Source organism: Schistocerca americana, chromosome 3 (genome assembly GCF_021461395.2).
Source record: "Schistocerca americana isolate TAMUIC-IGC-003095 chromosome 3, iqSchAmer2.1, whole genome shotgun sequence".
NCBI classification, from domain to species: domain Eukaryota; kingdom Metazoa; phylum Arthropoda; class Insecta; order Orthoptera; family Acrididae; genus Schistocerca; species Schistocerca americana.
In genome coordinates, this window is record NC_060121.1 from 107,936,938 (window position 1) to 107,955,126 (window position 18,189).

The 18,189-nt window shown below is 44.3% G+C and overlaps 1 protein-coding gene across 1 annotated transcript in view; it reads left to right on the top strand.

Annotated features, from left to right (window-relative positions):
- Nucleotides 1-15,629, top strand: part of LOC124605899 (arylsulfatase B-like) — a 91,533-nt gene extending 75,904 nt beyond the window's left edge. Inside the window, exons 5-8 of the mRNA XM_047137845.1 lie at nt 5,141-5,301; nt 11,841-11,976; nt 12,275-12,433; nt 15,163-15,629. Coding sequence (XP_046993801.1) covers nt 5,141-5,301; nt 11,841-11,976; nt 12,275-12,433; nt 15,163-15,629 — 923 coding nt within the window. The remainder of the gene's footprint in view (nt 1-5,140; nt 5,302-11,840; nt 11,977-12,274; nt 12,434-15,162) is intronic.
- The last annotated feature ends 2,560 nt before the right edge of the window (nt 15,630-18,189 follow it).

Consider the following 18,189-nt stretch of genomic DNA (forward strand, 5'->3'; position numbering starts at 1 on the left):
ATCTAAAAACTCTGACAAAGTGATACTGTTAAAAGCATTCCGTATTAATAGCAAAAGCTGCTTTCCTCGACTAGACAGTTTTTTCTCCTCCCACTTTGCGTTACGTTCAGCGCATGTGAAAAGTGTTCCCTCACAACACATTTCGTTTGCTACATGAAGCCTCCTGTAATTGGTTGTATGATTTATTCCCTGACCAGGATTATATGAAATAAAAACGCGTGTAATGTATCGAAAGTACGTCTCTGGTATCACGGACTGATCTAAAGTGCGAGCACAATTACTGTTTTCGGCCTTTTGTTGTCACATTCGTCAATGACAATTCAGAAGGTACAGTTGTAGAACACAGTTTTCTGGAACTTCACAATGGAGTCAAGGTGATGGTGAAAGCTACAACAAATTAATGTTGGTGGGACACAGTGTGATAAAGCAGTTGTGTATTTAAATAAATATCACAGCCACTATTCACTGGCGCATACCGTGAGCGCTGACACTCAAATCTTGATCTTTAAAGAATTAAGACAAGTCCCTGCTGTTCGTTACAAAGCAAAAAAATGTGATTCCCAACTGTGTCGAACGCAATTGAATGTCCCGACTCATCTAACAAACGTAATTGAATACAAATCTAGACTGTGATTAAAACACGAAAAACTCCCGATGACTCCACACTGCTGAAACAAGTTCTAAGAACAGCCCAAAAATGGTCGGAAAAATTTCAAGAAACCAAGGAATGAATTTCGAGGCCGTGCTAGGAGAGAATACACAAAATTTTTGTATAGGCGCTGATGTACACACACGAAAAGTACTTGTTCAAACCGAAAGTGGGATACATTCTGCCACAATTACTATCAAAGTTCCAAGTCTGAGTGCCACACACCTTCATCTACCAGGTGGTTATAACTAAACTTTCCCTGTTTAACGCAATATAACACGGAAAACATGTACCCTATGAGGATCAAACTTGTTAGCATTAATGTCAAGGAACTGGGGAAGAGAAGTAATGTGGAATGGTTCAAAAGGTTCTAAGCACTATGGTACTTAACATCTAAGGTCATCATTCCCCTAGACCTAGAACTACTTAAACCTAACTAATCTAAGGACATCACACATATCCACGGCAGAGGCAGGATTCGAAACTGCTACCGTAGCAGCAGCGCGGTTCCGGACTGAAGCACCTAGAACCGCTCGACCACAGTTGCCGGCTGAAAATGAAGAATCAACTGAAAAACTTTTAATCTGCTGCTAGGGTACATCATCCCATTACATACCGGTACCATTACTGCTATTAAAGGGGCTCAATATGGCGCTCATCAGTGTCCTGAAGAGTCTGAAATTACAGGACTGCATTCTCCACAGCAGAACGAAGCACGTCCCTAGGCACTGTGGCTATCTCTCTTGATATGCTGCGCTTCACATTAGCACATGTGCGGATGTTCTCCTGGTAAACCCTGTTCTTCAGGCAGCCCCACAATCAGAAATTACAGGTAGTGAGAGCAGGTGATCGTGCTGGCCAAGTATCTCGAAACGATCGGCTGATAATTCGATCGTTTCCAAATGCATTTCGGAGGATCAGGTGAACTTCACGAGTGATGTGCGCTGGAGCCCCATCTTGCGTGAAAACTGTTGAGTTCAATGCGACTCTCTCCTGTAGGGCGGGTAGGACATGCTGGCGAAGCATATCGCAGTAATGCTGGTCAGTCACAATGCACATCTTTGGTCCTTGAGCGACAACCTGTTCAGAGAAGAATGGGCCAATGCTGAAGGTAGCCGTGAAGCCACACCCCACGGTGACACATTCATGCACAGTGACTGGAGGTGAAGATAACCACACTCGCCAATTCTGTGTGTTCACCTCACCCTTCAGAGTAAAATTAGCTTCGTCTGTTCAGGGCCACCCCTCGTCAACTTCAATCCTCGGGATAAAATGGAGAGCGAAGTCAACACGTCGTTGTGCGTCCTGTGGGGCAAGCTGCTGTACGATATGGATCTTGTACGAATACCATTGGAGAATGGTTCGGAGCGCCTAACGTACAGATGACCACGACATGTTCAATTGTCGTGACACAGCACGTGCACTGCCTGACGATCGGGAATTGCGCGCAGCGTTCAAATGGTTCAAATGGCTCTGAGCACTGTGGGACTTAACATCAGACGTCATCAGTCCCCTAGAACTTAGAACTACTTAAACCTAACTAACCTAAGGACATCACTCACATCCATGCCTGAGGCAGGATTCGAAACTGCTACCGTAGCAGCAGCGCGGTTCCGGACTGAAGCGCCTAGAACCGCTCGACCACCACGGCCGGCCGCGCAGCGTTGTTTGCCATAGCGACAGCGGTTACATCAACCACCTGTGGTGCAACCGATCGCCGGCCTCCTCCCGGAGCGACGGCCAGTTCTCCAGTTGATTCGAAATTCTTCATCATGCTCCGCACAGCAGACGATATTCTTGAAGTAGCATTACTCCTTCTGTCCAAGCTCATGTTGACACGTCAACAAGTGCACTGCGACGGGTCACGTGTGTGGGATGAGTGATCACGGCAGCTGGTGGACGGTGGCGCTGTGACGCATGGACATTAATGCTGCCAAATTTTTTTTTTGTGGTTTTGGGGCGGAAACTTCAATGGTCATTAGCGCCCAATTAATGCTGCCAAATATGGTACTCGCACGGTAATTAATTTCCGTGTTATAACTTATAATCATCCGGTATAGAAGTGCTTAACTTCCTTTTATTATCCGTTGTTGGACTCTGTACCAGTAGAGGTGTTTAGTTTCTATGTCCTCAGTATCGGTTAGCACCTAATTACATAACACGACATACTCTCCAGTGCTGATTAACTTGAAATGTTGCATTATGTTGTGCTATTCGAAGATCACGAAAACAGTTAATATGAATTTACTATGGCCACACAATTTCACTATGTTATTAACGTTGTCTCAGAAATACTACTAGCAAAGAAACACACCATTCTTACGATAATGTAACACCAATGCTCGTAAATTAAGTATTATTGCAGAATGTGGTGCCACACAACGTGGCACTACACAAATCTGGTGCTAATAGCATAGGCACATAGGGAACACACACGACACGGTTCTATTGGTGCTAAGTTGAGAAAACCGTCCCCAAACACATGTGCTACAAAATGGTTCAAATGGCTCTGATCACTATGGGACGTAACTTTTGAGGTCATCTGTTCGCTAGAACTTAGAACTACTTAAACCTAACTAACCTACGGACATCACACACATCCATGGCCGAGGCCGGATTCCAACCTGCGACCGTGGTAGTCGCGCCGTTCCAGACTGTAGCACCTAGAACCGCTCTGCCACACCGGCCGAACCATGTGCTACAAAACGTCACTGTTTCCTGCGCATGTACCCCGACACCAATATGGGATATAATGACCTTGCACACGTACACAGACCGCACCATGAGTTGGCATACTCTGGATGAGGTGGTAGAGCAGATGCTGCGGTATAGCCTCCCATTCTCGCACCAGGGTCTGTCTGAGCTCCTGAAGTGTCGTAGGGGTGTGAAGACGTGCAGCGATACGTCGACCGAGAGTACCCCAGACGTGCTCTATGGGGTTTAGGTCTGTAGAATAGGTAGGCCACTCCATTCGTCTGATGTCTTCTGTTTCAAGGTACTCCTCCATAATATCAGCTCGGTGGGGCAGTGAGTTATCATCCATGAGGAGTTAGGTGGGACCCACTACACCCCTGAAAAGACGGACATACTGATGCAAAATGACGTCCCGGTACACCTGACCTACTAAAGTTCCTCGGCCAAAGAGATGCAGGAGCGTACGGGCACCAATCATAATCCCACCCCACACCATCAAACCATGAACTCCATGCAAGACCCTCTCGAGGACGTTAAGGGGTTGGTATCTGGTTCCTGGTTCACCCCAGATGAAAATCTGGCGAGAATCACTGTTCAGACTATACCTGGACTCGTCCGGTGAACATAACCTGGGACCACTGTTCCAATGACTATGTACTGTGTTCTTGACACCAGGCTTCACGATCTCTCCTGTGACCAGGGGTCAGTGGACTGCACCTTGAAGGTCTCCGGGTGAATAAACCATGTCTGTTCAGTCGTCTGTAGACTGTGTGTCTGGAGACAACTGTTGCAGTAGTTGCGGTAAGGTCCCGAGAAAGGCTACCTGCAGTACTCCGAGGCCGTCTGCGGGCACTGATGGTGAGATATCTGTCTTCCTGTGATGTTGTACTCTGTGGACGTGCCGTTCTGTAGCGCTTAAACACTTTTACTGTCTGCTGTAATCGTTGCCATAATCTTAAGATCACACTTTGTGGCACACGGAGGGCACGTACTACGACCTGCTGTGATTAACCAGCCTCCATTTCCCTAGTATTCGAAACCTCATAATGTCATCAATATGCGTTCTTTGAGCCATTTCCAACACACAGTCACCATTAGCAAGCCTAAAAACGTCTGCACACTTACTCGCTGCACCGTACTCTAACATGCACCAACACAGCTCTGTGTATGTGCACTGCTGTCAGCGCCACCGTGCGACGACCACAGGTCAAATGCACCGCATGGTCGTATCCCGAGGCGATTTAAACCCGCAAATCGCCCACCAGAACGTTGTTTCACCGCGTACCAGCATTATCCTTAATTTGTGAGAATGAGTGTTGTTTCCCTTCCTGCTGATCGTTTATCTCATGTTCCGAAAAAAATTAAATTGTGGCAGATTTTATTTACGAAACAATAATCAGCTCTAAATAACCAATAATTGCATATAGTAACTTAAACATGTCCTGTGGCCTAAAGTCTATGCTAGTACAAAAATAAACAAGGGATTTTCAGTAGCGGGCTTTATGGAACCAATCATGAATTCAAAATTTCATTGGCGATTCAAGCAAACGATAAGTTGCTACCAGTGGATCTAGATACTTGGAACTCTTGTGGATTATACCGCAATCCACAAATATTTGGGCGTTTACAATTATAACCTATTCGAATTCTGTTGACGCAATGTGCCATAAAACTGATCGGCCAGCCTTGCAGAGTGATGTCGGCAGAAGCACTCATTGTGACGTGCGGAGACGTTTGTTCATTACAGAGTGTTCTCACACAGGTTCACACTGATGCCTTTCGCTCACATGCCCGTAGGTGTGCTCTGGAAGCTGGATGAGTCTGTGGGACGCGTGGTGGCGGCGCTGGAGAAACGCGGGATGCTGGAGAACTCCATCATCGTGTTTGTGTCAGACAATGGAGCGCCGTCTGATGGGATGGATCAGCCCAACTGGAGCTCCAACTACCCACACAGAGGGGTGAGTTAATGTAACTGCAATCACGACAGGTGATTTCGAAATCTAATATAATTGTTATTATTATTGAAACTAATTGACCACTCTGGATCATACTGCAACTTTATTTCTGTTTTGTTCCTTTATCTGCAGTTTCCTCTGTTTTCATCACTCCTTCATGCGCCCGCTAGCCTGCTTCTACTGTTCTTCTGTCCTAGTTCCTCCAGTTCTACTACGTCTTCCTTCAGCTTGACACTCTTCGAAATTTTGCAGCTTGCTCCTAAATCTACTTCTTTCCGCACTCTGGGACTCGGTAGTGACCGGTTTTCTCTAAATATTATCTAACTTCTTTTTTCTTTCTGTATTAGTTGAATATCTGCTTGGTTAATCTATTTTCAATAACTCTATACAGGCTTCTAAGGAACACCAATCCTCCCTCCATCTCCTCCACATAATCTCTGAAATTTTACCATGTTCTGTTAATTGCTTCATAGTTTATAACTGTTTTAAATCCACACTGTGCCAGTGTTTTTACTCATAATTATTCATTTCTCAAACTGCTTCAGGATATAGTACGTAGAGAGTGCATTCACTGGCTTTAGATAGTCTCTTTTCACAGATGACCTAATACTGCATTTCCAGTCGATACATTCCTTACTTGTGTGTGTTTGTCTCTGTGTTTGTGTGAACTCTATTCTCTTTCCAGCTTTAGGATTCTATCCCTGTCTCTGACTTCTGATTTTTTCTGATCCATTCCCATGTCTCGTCAACGTAAGTGAACTTCTTGACTCTGCCAATTCGACCCATCTTCACGTCAATGAATTTTACTACAAGTATAGGTTTTGCCATATATTTAGTCTGAGGTTCTGCGATATGTTTGCCTGACATTGGTTGAAATGTATGTTTGTTTATTTAGAACTTTCTGATAGCATTCATCATCAAGCGCTAGCCAGTTGATTTGAATTCTGTTTCATTTTCTTCCTAGATACATCGACTTATTTCCGACTCTCCAATCCGAGTAACATATTCCCTTGAACTTCTCTCGAAAGTAGTTGAAGAGGAGCAGCGAAAGTCATAGCTTTTACTCACACTGTAGTTTCTTTATAAATTGGTGACTCTGTTTAGTGATTTATTTTTATTCCAATGAACAACTCTGCCTTTGCCACACGACCATGGACATCTTAGAACTTCCAGAACGGTTTTACAGCTAAATAATCCTCATTTGTTGTTACAGAAATTCTTAAGTACATGTATAACATGGAAGGAAAGGCATTTCACTAACAAAACACGCACACCGAGCTTCTTTTGCAGCGAAGAGTCAAAGCACTAACGATAACCACAGTTTCTCATTTTCTAAACTGTACTTTTCTGTAATATATGGCAAACAATATGAAAAGAGTTTAACGTAACGTTCTATTACACTCGTATATTTTTCCCAGTATGTCTTTTCTCGAAACTGAAACATTCTCTTTACAGCATATTAGACAAGAAACGTATTTATAAAATGTAAGCAACTTCTCTAAAAATTAATAAATAGTTTAATTTTTTTCCACTTCATACTTGAAGTACGACAAACGTTTGACTGCGTACTGACAATGAATCAAATATTCTTTAAAACCGACTGGTTGCAGTATTTCTCTCCAGAAATCAAGCGTATCTTTTACGTACTTGATAATCGTGCATTACGAAAGTTGCATGAAGAAACTTGCTAATTATTTACTTATTTAACATGTACAAGTTAAGAAAATAGGTTGAATAACAAGTGTTTTCTTTGTTTCTCAATGAAATGTCGAAACGAATCTAGAAAACACAGAAAAAATCCTAGCCCCTTCCACTGATTGTGGTGTCTCTTTAGTGTGGAACATTTAAGAATTCAAGGATGAAAACTTAAAATAAGTTACATCTGTTTTCATATTTATATGATGAACACAAATTGTTATTTTCCAGACCTTTTATGAGTCGTGTGCTGTGGGTATGATTGCGTTTTTTGCAAGGAAAAAGTAAATAAATAACAACACACGAGGCCATTCCAGTTCCCACACTTCTGGCAGTGTGGTTGCCTAATTTTGCTTCTCCGTTGCTACAGTAGACAAGAAGAAATTTTTCATTAACACCTCAGGATGGCGAAATTATTAAAAAGTATTTAACGATTACTATCTCCCTTATTATAGAACAGTCAACGTTTTGGGGTAGATTTGTTATTTTACAGAAACGAGAAATAAGAGTGTGGATCAAAGTGTTAGTAACGATCAGAGTCTAAGTGGTATCCAGTTTTCGCTGCGTACTATTCAAGTCTCCTGCTGAATCAGTCATGCCCCAACACTTGATTTGATGTAGCACCGTTTTCCTGAAAAATGGCTCCTTTAAGCTCGTACAGCGTATGTGGTTTGCATACGCATATCCACGATTTGAGGCAACCCTACAAAAACGAGTTATGTCTGAGAAACTTGTGAGCCAAAGGTGTAAAATTAACTTGTCCAGGAAAATACTTCATGCACCATAAGACAGGGAACCTAACGTCCATCATATGTAAATAAGTTTGGTTGCCTGTTTTAAGGTGTATGAACTATTCCCTGGCCCAGGTTTATTATTGCCACTCTGTACGACCACCGAATTTTACCCCTAACGAACTCCTCGTAACGTTAGCCCAGTGAAATGTAGCCCCACTTTGCGAAACCACATTCGGTTGCGATTTGTAGGCACTGTATAGTGCCTCTCCATAGATACCGGAACTTTCTGACCTTATATTCGCCTCAAAGAGCTGCGGTGCACCATACTGTTACTTTGTAACTGCGAAGTGGGTGTTGGTTCATGTCAAATGGTCCAAATAGCTTTGAGCACTATGGGACTTAACATCTGAGGTCATCAGTCCCCTAGAACTTAGAAGTACTTAAACCTAACTAACCTAAGGACATCACACACATCCCTGCCCGAGGCAGGATTCGAACCCGCGACCGTAGTGGTCGCGCGGTTCCAGGCTGAAGCGCCTAGAACCGCTCGGCTACATCGGCCGGCTAATGCATGCCGTTAGGGTTTTTATCTGACCGACATCATGACTTCAGTCATTTGTTCCGAACCATTAAGATATTAATGGCTGAACCATCGCCTTGTTCCTCGACCAGAACGATACATAGCAGGAGCCCACACAGTAGTTGGGTGATATGTACTATGTCACCACAGCATGTCCAACGGGTTCAGGATTTTCTGATGTTTGAACGTCGTGGATCACTCACCTCTTTACGACTTTCATTTTAGAGGTGAATCTGTTTGTAATCTATTTCGGTCCATGTTGAAATGCTATCTGAACTGTGGCTAAGTTTTCAGACCAAGAGCCACTACTTTTCAAAATTATCAATGGCAAATAAACGATGCTAACACCGCTGACCACAGCCAAATGGCTACTAAAATTGCATAACATGGACAACAATGCGTCGTTATGAAACAATGAAAGTGTTTAATGTTTGTGCTAACAGTATGTGAAACTGCGTCATGTTACTGCCACAACCTGCGGCTTAATGTATGAGAATATTCGTTGGATTTAGGGGCGAGACTGCTTAACACGATATGCGAAGATTGCTGATCTATTTAGATGAAGCTCTCTGATTTACATAAATGCAGGACGAAATGCACCTTTACAAAGGTGAGCATGCCTTATTGTACCTCATGGCGATTTCAGTCAGATTATGTGATCATTAGCATGAAACTGTACTACACAAACCCGAGATCGATTATCTTGAGTGCTTTTCACGATTATAGTTTCGTAGGAACTCGTTTTAAGACGAATCTTGTGCAGTCACTATTAGAGCTCCTTTGGCCTTTCTCAATATCCAGGCAGATTCAGCTTTAACCACGCAGAGATTTTTGTCTTGAGGTCGGGTATACCGTCATTCAGAGAGGACCTGCGCTCCTGCCTACAGATAATGACGAGTACACCGTTTGTTTGCAAATTATATTTATGAGGACCGTGAGCTGACACAGACTCTCACGAAAAGTGATTTACTTTAGATTTCGATAGTGTTCTTTTGCTTCAGCTCCTATATTTCATGTGTGTCCTTAGTATGGGCAGGAACTGTGACTGCTGTGTTCAGATGCGAGCCGAGTTGGTGGTCCTTCGATCACAGCTCCAGGTGGCATTGGCTTCTGTCATGCAGGTTGAGACTGTTGCCAATGGGCATCACTGTGTGGGCTGGAGAGGAGGATCTGAGGAATGCCCAGCAAGTTCCATGTGCCCCTGACCGATCCACTATTGTTACCGCTTCTGGTCCTGTTTTCACAGTAGCTGATCCCTCGCCTGTGGTCGAGTGGGAAGTCGTTCCAAGGTGTGGCCGGCAGTGAAAGACTTCTGAGGGGACGATGGGAGGGCATCTCCGGTTGGTAAGACAAACAGGTTTCGGGTGCTATCTGTGCCTGACGATGCCCCTGAGTCAGATAAAGTCGGTCACCCTGTTCCAGAGGAATTCTCTTGGTTTGCTAGGTCTAGGCATTCACAGAGGGTGAGATTACTGGTGGTTGGGAGCTCCAGCGTAATGAGCCCCCTTAGGAATATGGGTGCAAAGGGGATGAAGGAGTCCAATGTGCGTTCTGCATACTTGCCCGAAGGAGTCATCTCAGATGTGGAACCGATGCTCTTGTATGCCATGAAGAACGCGGGGTGGTGGCTCATGTTCGTACCAACTATCAAAAGAGGTTCTCTCTGGTTTCGAGAGGCTAGTTAAAGTAGTAAAGTTGCTTGCGAGGTGAAGGCAGAGCTCACCATATGTAGTGTCGTCGACAGAACAGAACCGACTGTGGTCCTTTGGTACAGGGCTGAGTTGTGGGTCTGAATCAGAGGCTCAGACTGTCCTTCAGCAATGTAGTTTGCACATACACTCAGGAAGCTGAAACACGGGTAACAGGGGCTGTGTGGAGGGAAATGGCCGCTTTTTAGGTTAGAGGACCACGAGCCCGTGAAGCAAGGGAGTCAGTATCAAAGGGTGCAGGACGAACACAGTAAAAGCGTAAACATAGGAACAGTCAAAATTGCAGTTCCAAACAGTCACAGCTGCGTTTGAAACCAACCAGAGCTACAAGTCCTAACAGCAATGAATCTCAAATTGTAATTGATACGGAAAGCTGGCTAAATGCGGAAATAGGTTCAGCCGAAATTTTTACAAAGGACCTAGCCGTATTTAGAAACGATTGATTAAACACTTTTGGCGATGAAGTGTGTATTGCGGTCAGAAGTAGTTAACCTTGTAGTAAAATTGAAGTAGGTAGCTCACGTGAATTAGTATGAGTAGAAGTTGAACTTGCAAACCGAAATAAACTAATAACTGATTTGTTCTACCGACCCCACTACTCAGATAATGCAGTTGCTGAACAGTTCAAAGAAAACATAAGTGTCATTCCGAATAGGTATCCTACCCATACAAATTCAGTTACTGGTGACTTCCAACTGCCCTCGATAATTTAACGAAAATACTTGTTTACAATTGGTGTTAGCCAAAAAACGTGTCCAAGATCGTACTGAATGCCTACTCAGAAAATTATTTTGAACACCTGGTTCAGGAACCCAATCGGAGTATATATGGCCGCGAAAACGTAGTTGACCTGTCAGCAGAAAATAATTCTGACCAAATAAGGAGCGTCCTGACTTATACAGCGATTAGTGACCCCCAAGCTACAAAGAATATTGCAACATACAAAACCATTAAAAATAAACTCAAAATACATCTGTTTTAAGCAAAGCAGCGACCTGTGGCGGAAGTGACGTGGATTACTGTTGTAGGTTGAAGTATTTCTGAGCAAACTGTTCAGAGACAGCGTATTCCCATGCTGATCTAACATCATCGTAAAATTACGAGTGCAGTTCCTACTGGGTCAACGATATTCTATCTTGTATATACGTAATGATGTCGTCTGTCCCAATGAATCACGTTTCTTTTTACTCCAGATCGAATGTTGTGCTCAGATCTCAGATATGCCGTTACCCAGGCGAACCTCTGCTTGGAAGATGCACCACTGACTCGGGTGTGGGCGGGGGGTTTGAGGGGGGGGGGGTTCAGCGGGGGGGGGGGGGGGGGGGGGTTGGGGAGGCATCTTTCACCTGGATCTCCATTGATCTTGCGGTTGTAACTGCTGTTGCGAACCACTTGCATTTCTTCATGCTCGGTGGTTTCTCCGGCGGCAATGGCATTTTAGACGTGTGAGAAAGCTAGAATCGTATTGCGGTGTTTTGAGGAGCATAATAGTGTACTCAGGTTTATTTCTTCGCCACCAGACTCTCTAGGTCTGAACCGACAGTGACTCTTCTGCCCTTTCCGCGACTACCAACATCCGGTCCAAAAATTTCGGCAGTGGCGCGATTTGTGCATTGCCCTGTTGTAAAATCTGTTCGGAAACCTATCAAGGACTTGTGGACTCAATGAAACGCAGAAATGTTACTTTATTGCGTCCCAGTGGTGAAACAATGCGCTATCATGCTTGTGCTCATATTTTTTTTTAGCTCACCTATGTATCTACATTTGTACTTCAGTACTCAGTTATGACTCAGTTATGCTGTGTTTTGTATCCTTCTGCCTCAGTTAAAGGGTTCACTGTGGGAGGGTGGCGTCCGGGGGGCGGCCCTTGTGTGGAGTCCACTGCTGCAGAGCGCGCCCAGGGTGTCCAACCAGCTGATGCACATCAGCGACTGGCTGCCCACGCTCTACACTGCTGCTGGTGAGTGCGGCACACGGCAAGTAGTTCAGCAACACACCGCTCACACGTGCTACAGTAAAAGATTGTTTACTTTCGTTCGTCAGTGCAGAGACAAAATTACGTAAGATTTCCGAGACCTATAAGGGTGATCAAAACAAACCTGTTCCGGAAAATATTTCATGCACCTAAAGATAGAGAAACCAACTTACATAAGCTGCCCTAGGTGTGGATGATGCAAGATACAGGAAATATATTCTAGACAAGTTGTTGTGCCAGTCTTGTACAGAGTGCTCTCCTGATGAAGTATCTTGATATTCAGGGGGAAACTTGACGGACATCCCCTCGGATCTGGACGGAATGAACACATGGGATGCGCTCGCCACTGCCAGCGACTGGCCACGCACTGAGGTCCTTATCAACCGCAATGACGACGACGGGACGGCTGCCATCAGGGTTGGCGACTGGAAGCTTGTCAAAGGTGAGGGGACTGGTCTGTCACAGGGCAGAGAGAGATGAGACAATGGTGAACAGACACCTGTTCATTTGTTGGTAGTGGTGGATTGCTCCCATAACTGGTGCGTTTCCCCCTCACGACAGATCTTCCACAAACAGCGATCACGTAAATTTCTGAGTGACAGAAGCAAGAAGCAGCTTGGTGTTAGTTTAGTGTTTATGCCGCTTCGAAAGAAATTATCCGAGTGGGACAGCAATCGGTAGATGTGATCTACATCTACAGGCATAAAAAGATTACAGTTGAGAAAAGTTGGATGATTACTTCGTGGGACAGGGATTCACAAACTGAGCAAGTCAGTAACGAGTTGCACCACCACAGGCCCTTATGGAAGCAGTTACTCCGCTTGACAATGACTGATAGAGTTGTTTTATGTCCTTCTGAGGATCTCGTGCCAAATTCTGTTCAATTGCCGTGTTACTTCATCAAAATCCCGAGCTGCTTGAGGCGTCTGTCCATAATCGTTCTCAACTGGGGAGAGATCGGGGGACCTTGCTGAACAAGGTAGATTTTGACAACACGAGGATAGGCTGGGTGCCGGCAGGAATTATCTTGCTGAAATAGAATCCCAGGATGGGCTTGCCGTGAAGGGTAACAAAACGGTGCACAGAATATTGTCGACGTACAGCTGTAAGGGTGACGTGGATGACAACCAAATGTGTCCTGGTATCAAATTAAATGGCACTCCTGACCATCACCCCTTGCTGTCCAGCAGTACGGGGCCTACAGTCAGGTTGGAACTCCACTGCTGTCTAGCGCTTCCCCAGACACGTCTTCGCCGGTCATCAGGGCTCAGGTCGATGTGGGACTCATCACTGAAGGCAATTTTGCTTCAGTCAATCAGATTCCAGAGCGTAGACACGTGTGAAAACGCCGTGGACAACGGTGGGTCACCAACCTGACTTTCGTCCACCATATGGCCCAAGAATCATGAGCGATTGTCTGGTGTACTTTATTTGATATTAGGACCCACTTGGTTGTCGCCTGCGGCACTGTTACAGCACATCGGTACATTGACGATATTCTCTGCCCCCTTTCGTTGCCCTTTAAGTTAAGTCATACTGGGCTTGCATTTCAGCAAGATAATGTCCGCGTGCACACGTCGAATGTTTGTAATGCTTCTCTTGGTGGACCTTGGTCATCAAGATCGCCAAATCGCTCCAGTTCAAAACGTTTGGAGTGTTATGAGCCGGACCGCTTTAAACAGCTCCGGAATTTGACGATCTAACGCGCCAATTAGGATTTGGTATGATATCAGGGGAATATCCAACAACTCCGTCAGTCAATGGCGAGACGAATAACTGCCTGTCAGTGCCAATCCTAATACCCCTTGCGTAATGGACAGACGTGGACCAACGCGTTACTGGCTTGGAATTTGTGAAGCTCTTTCTATTCAACAAATCGTTCAACTTTCCTGATGTTACAATCATTTGCCTCTACCGATTTCCTGTTCTTTTGTGCCGCGTCTTCTATCGTGTGTGAATTTTCGCTCTGAGGAAGGAAATATGTGACCTCGATTGCTCAGAACCGCACGAAAATGTTCTCTAAATACAGATCGCTTTATCCCGAAAACAGTGGAATGAGGCATTCGCATGCAAAACTACGTGTCTTACCACGAGAAATATTTGGAAGATCTTCTATTCAAGGCCTAATAGAAGAATCTTGGTAGTGCGGAGGAACATAATATCGATATAATAGGACCAAAAACATATAGATTTCAAGTCGTCACTTAGTCTCGTAGTTCCCTCTGCTTAAAATAATTACTCAATCTGAACGAGAGACTTTTTACACCGAATTCATAGCGTTGCATGGCTATTCAGAGTTGAAACTGCAGGTGTGCGCTTACGATGAGCTGGTCGAAGCAAAGTGGGACACAACGTAATGCATATTCGATAAAAGCCATTTTTTCCACATTGGCCACCACTTTTGCGTTCCAATGGTGCAGTACCAAACCCCACAGTAGTTGAAATTTGCAGCATTATATTGCAATGCCATTGTTATTGCCTTCCTTTGCCACGCATACAGTAACATAGGCTTGCGTGTTGGTTCAGAAAGTCGAGGGCCGGTCGTTGTTGAAACGACTATCATGTAACTTTACTTGTAGTATTTCACACTGTAGTTTTGTAGTTTGCCGTTCAGAGAGCAAAATTATTTAATGCAAAAGGAAATATGGCAGTTATTTACAGTACTGGAATCTGTGTTTTTGGTCCATTTATATCGATTTTTGTTTCTTGACGTTATCAAAACTCCTTTGTTAGATAGTCAAATATCTCTAGCGGCAAGACCCGTAATTTTTCATGCGAATGGCTCATACCGCTGTTCTCGGAATGAGTGATTTACACTCTCAGCACATATTCGTGCGGATATCAGCGCTCAAGTTCACGCGCCTCCCTTGCGAGTCACATCGACTGATACAAGCACGTTTCTATGGGGGAGATAGGTAACGTGCTCCCCCACGATAGTCCAACGGGTCACGAGGCTGGGAATGAATCTTCGAGCCAAGACATTTCATTCTAGATGGATGGTTCCACTTTTTTTGGACAGCTCTTTCTTTTTTCCTCTGAGATGGTAGGAACATTTCAGTTTGTGCTTGCTGTTGGTCCCTAGATTCACGTTAATATAGCGTAGTTGAACTTAAGGCTAAACCGTGTCAGGTAATATACAAGTGGGCAGTGCAGGTGTTTTCCATACCGCAGGACCAGCATCTAGCAACGGCTACTACGGAGCGAGTGGAGCAGAGGATCCGCGCTACACGCCGCAGTACGACCCACAACAGGTGGTGAACAGTCTGGCAGGACGAGCCGTGGCCTCCGTACTGGAGGCGACCTCCACATCTGAAGACATGCTGCGGTTGCGAGCGGAGGCCACTGTGTCCTGTCTCAACAGGCCGGAAGAGCCAGCGTGCGTCCCCCAGACAGAGAACGGCGCGTGCGTCTTCAACGTGGTGCTGGACCCTTGCGAGGGCGCTACCTCGGACAACTCCAGTGACGTGCTGGACACGCTGCTGGAGCGACTGGAGGCGCTCTCGGACCCCATGCTGCCTGTCCAAGAGAACCCTGTGGAGCCGGAGCTGGTGCGCCCGTCCCGCTGGAACAACACGTGGGTGCCCTGGACCGACTGCATCGCAGATCCCACCTACATCGCCTGCAACGTCGTCACTTAGCCTAGGGTACCACCATGGAGAACGTCGTTGCGGTGTGCGTTGTAGCGCTGTCCGTCATTTTTCGTACTTATCCATCGGTTCCGTAAATTCGTGTAAAAGTTGTAATACCTTTCTAATATTACGATACTTTCTAATGCTTTGGAATATCCACTCAAGCTATCTACGAAATAAATAATAAATCACTGTCTGATTAATGATTATCATGACTTTTCGCTGACTCCCTTACGTTTTGTTTTATTTTGTTTATTCACTAATCATATACAGACCACAAGGTAAGTACAAGTATTATCCTTGAGGAGATGTCTGCATAATTTGTGAACAAATACCTACTGTTTGTGGAAATTCAAATTTAATTTCATGAGAGAGAAGGCTTTACAGCCGTTCGCATCTGCTATGAAACATTTCAGTGTATGTGTCTGTGTTGCTATGTTTCCATGTAGGTTAATGTTTACGCTGCTGTTGTAAAATGCCTTAATCAAGAAAATGTATCTCCCCACCCTGATGGAAACTACTTGGAACGGTGGCATAAACTTCATCTCTGTATAGTATTTTGAATTGAGAGCAACCGTAACCACTGTCCAAATCACTACAAGGGAAACGACACAGCTCTGGTTGCACAAAGTTTTTATCAAACTCACGACCGCTTTCACTTCAAGTTAGGGGCATTACCGGGTGATTAAAATTTTGTATGTATCATTAATTTGAGCTGTACTAAAGCGTCTCCACGACGTTACTGATAAATTAAAATCATCTAGAAGCGTTTGTCAAATCGATAAAAATGGAGTGTCCCGGAAACAAAGTATCTATAGAAATATAAAGACGCAGTCCCATACACTGCAAACTTGCAATGGTGGAATTGAGCCTACATTAACGATATATCTTTTTTTACGGATTTGTATTGTTTCGAATAAATATTAATTTTTGTGTAGCATATTTTCAGTCAGAATAATAACGTATTTGTCGAAAATTATCCACCAACTTGTATGTTAACTGATGCAGCTGAGTACGGCTAGTAATGAAGAACAGTGCATCCATTCCTCTGTTTCAGTCAAGCGCTCCTAGTGCTCCGTTTCAAACTCTCTAAAATCTTTGTTTGTATTAACTTTTTCAAAATCCACATCCTTAATTTCCTTCCTTTGTCTCGTTTTCCGGTTCCAGTTGGTAGTTTATAACAAATAAATTAGAAGATCAGAGCCCACAAGTGCCCCTCTAAGTGCATTACAATTTAAAATCTTACCTACATATAATAATCTGAAACTTAGCGAAACCTCCAGACCTCTGCCACGTACACGACCTTCTTTTGTGATTCTCGGACCAAGGTTTTCTCCTTTCCTTCCTTTCCCTTAGTCCATGTCCTTCTATTTTTTTCCTATCTTACTGTGCCTACTAACGCACTACAATCTCCAAACACAATAAACGATCTGAAAAAATTATTTTATATTATTATACCTTTTCCAAACTCTTCGTTATCTGCAGAGCTATTTGGCATATAAACTCGCACTACTTGCTGGAAGCTGGCTGCGTGTCTCTCTTGACGGAGATAATGCTTTCACTTTGCTGTCTACGTGTGTCTCACACGTGCCGCTGGCTGCAGCTGTTCAACGAAACACGGTACTTCGACAGCCATGTAGGAGACGCGGTGTAGCAAAGACGCTTATTCCGCAGTATTAGTCATCAGAAATTGACGGCAAGGTAAACTCTTCGAATATGTTTTGTCAAAGATTGCATCCAACTGGGCACCCAAGAGCAATACAAACAGCTGATTCAGTGAATAGTCTCATCATTCACCGTGCTCTTCCGAGGAGATTTCCTTATTCATTATTACTCCTGCATTACAACTATTTGACTTTGTCTCGATAACTCTGTACTCTTCTGATCACAAGACCTGTCCTTGCTGCAACCGCCCTACACAAATACGACTTCAACTCACCCATTTTGCTTTTTTCTAGTTCTCTTATTTACCTACACAATTAAGGAATCTATTATTCCACGCACTGAACTGTAGATAGTTAATATCGTTCCTCTGATTACAACATCACCGTTTCCCTTCAACACCTGGCTCTAGGAACGGAGGATCTTTTTCCCTCTGGAATTTTACCCTCATATAATTAAATCATCACTGCACCACATAGTACAGCTGCATGACCTCGGTATATACAACAGTCGCAGCCACTTGCAAGACAAGAAAAAAGAAAAGACCTACTACGAACGATCCATCCGAATGGGACGGACATCGGTAGACATGTTTCGTATGTGCAGACAAACAAATGATTATAGTTTCACGAAGATGGGATATCTCTCGGAAGGACATTGAGTAGCGGCATCAATTAGCGCAAGCCAAGCCGAATAACTTCTTGCATAAGGGCCAGAGGTGGACCAAAGCGCTATTGACTTGCTCAATTTGTGAAGCTCTTTATCTTGATATATTATCCAGTTTTTGTGACACTGTAATCATTTGTTGAGCTCTACGTGTACATCACATCTACCGATTTTCCGCTCTGTTCGAATAATACCTTCTTGGTGCGTCTTTTTTCCTTCTTTTTTGTTGCTATTGGACTGT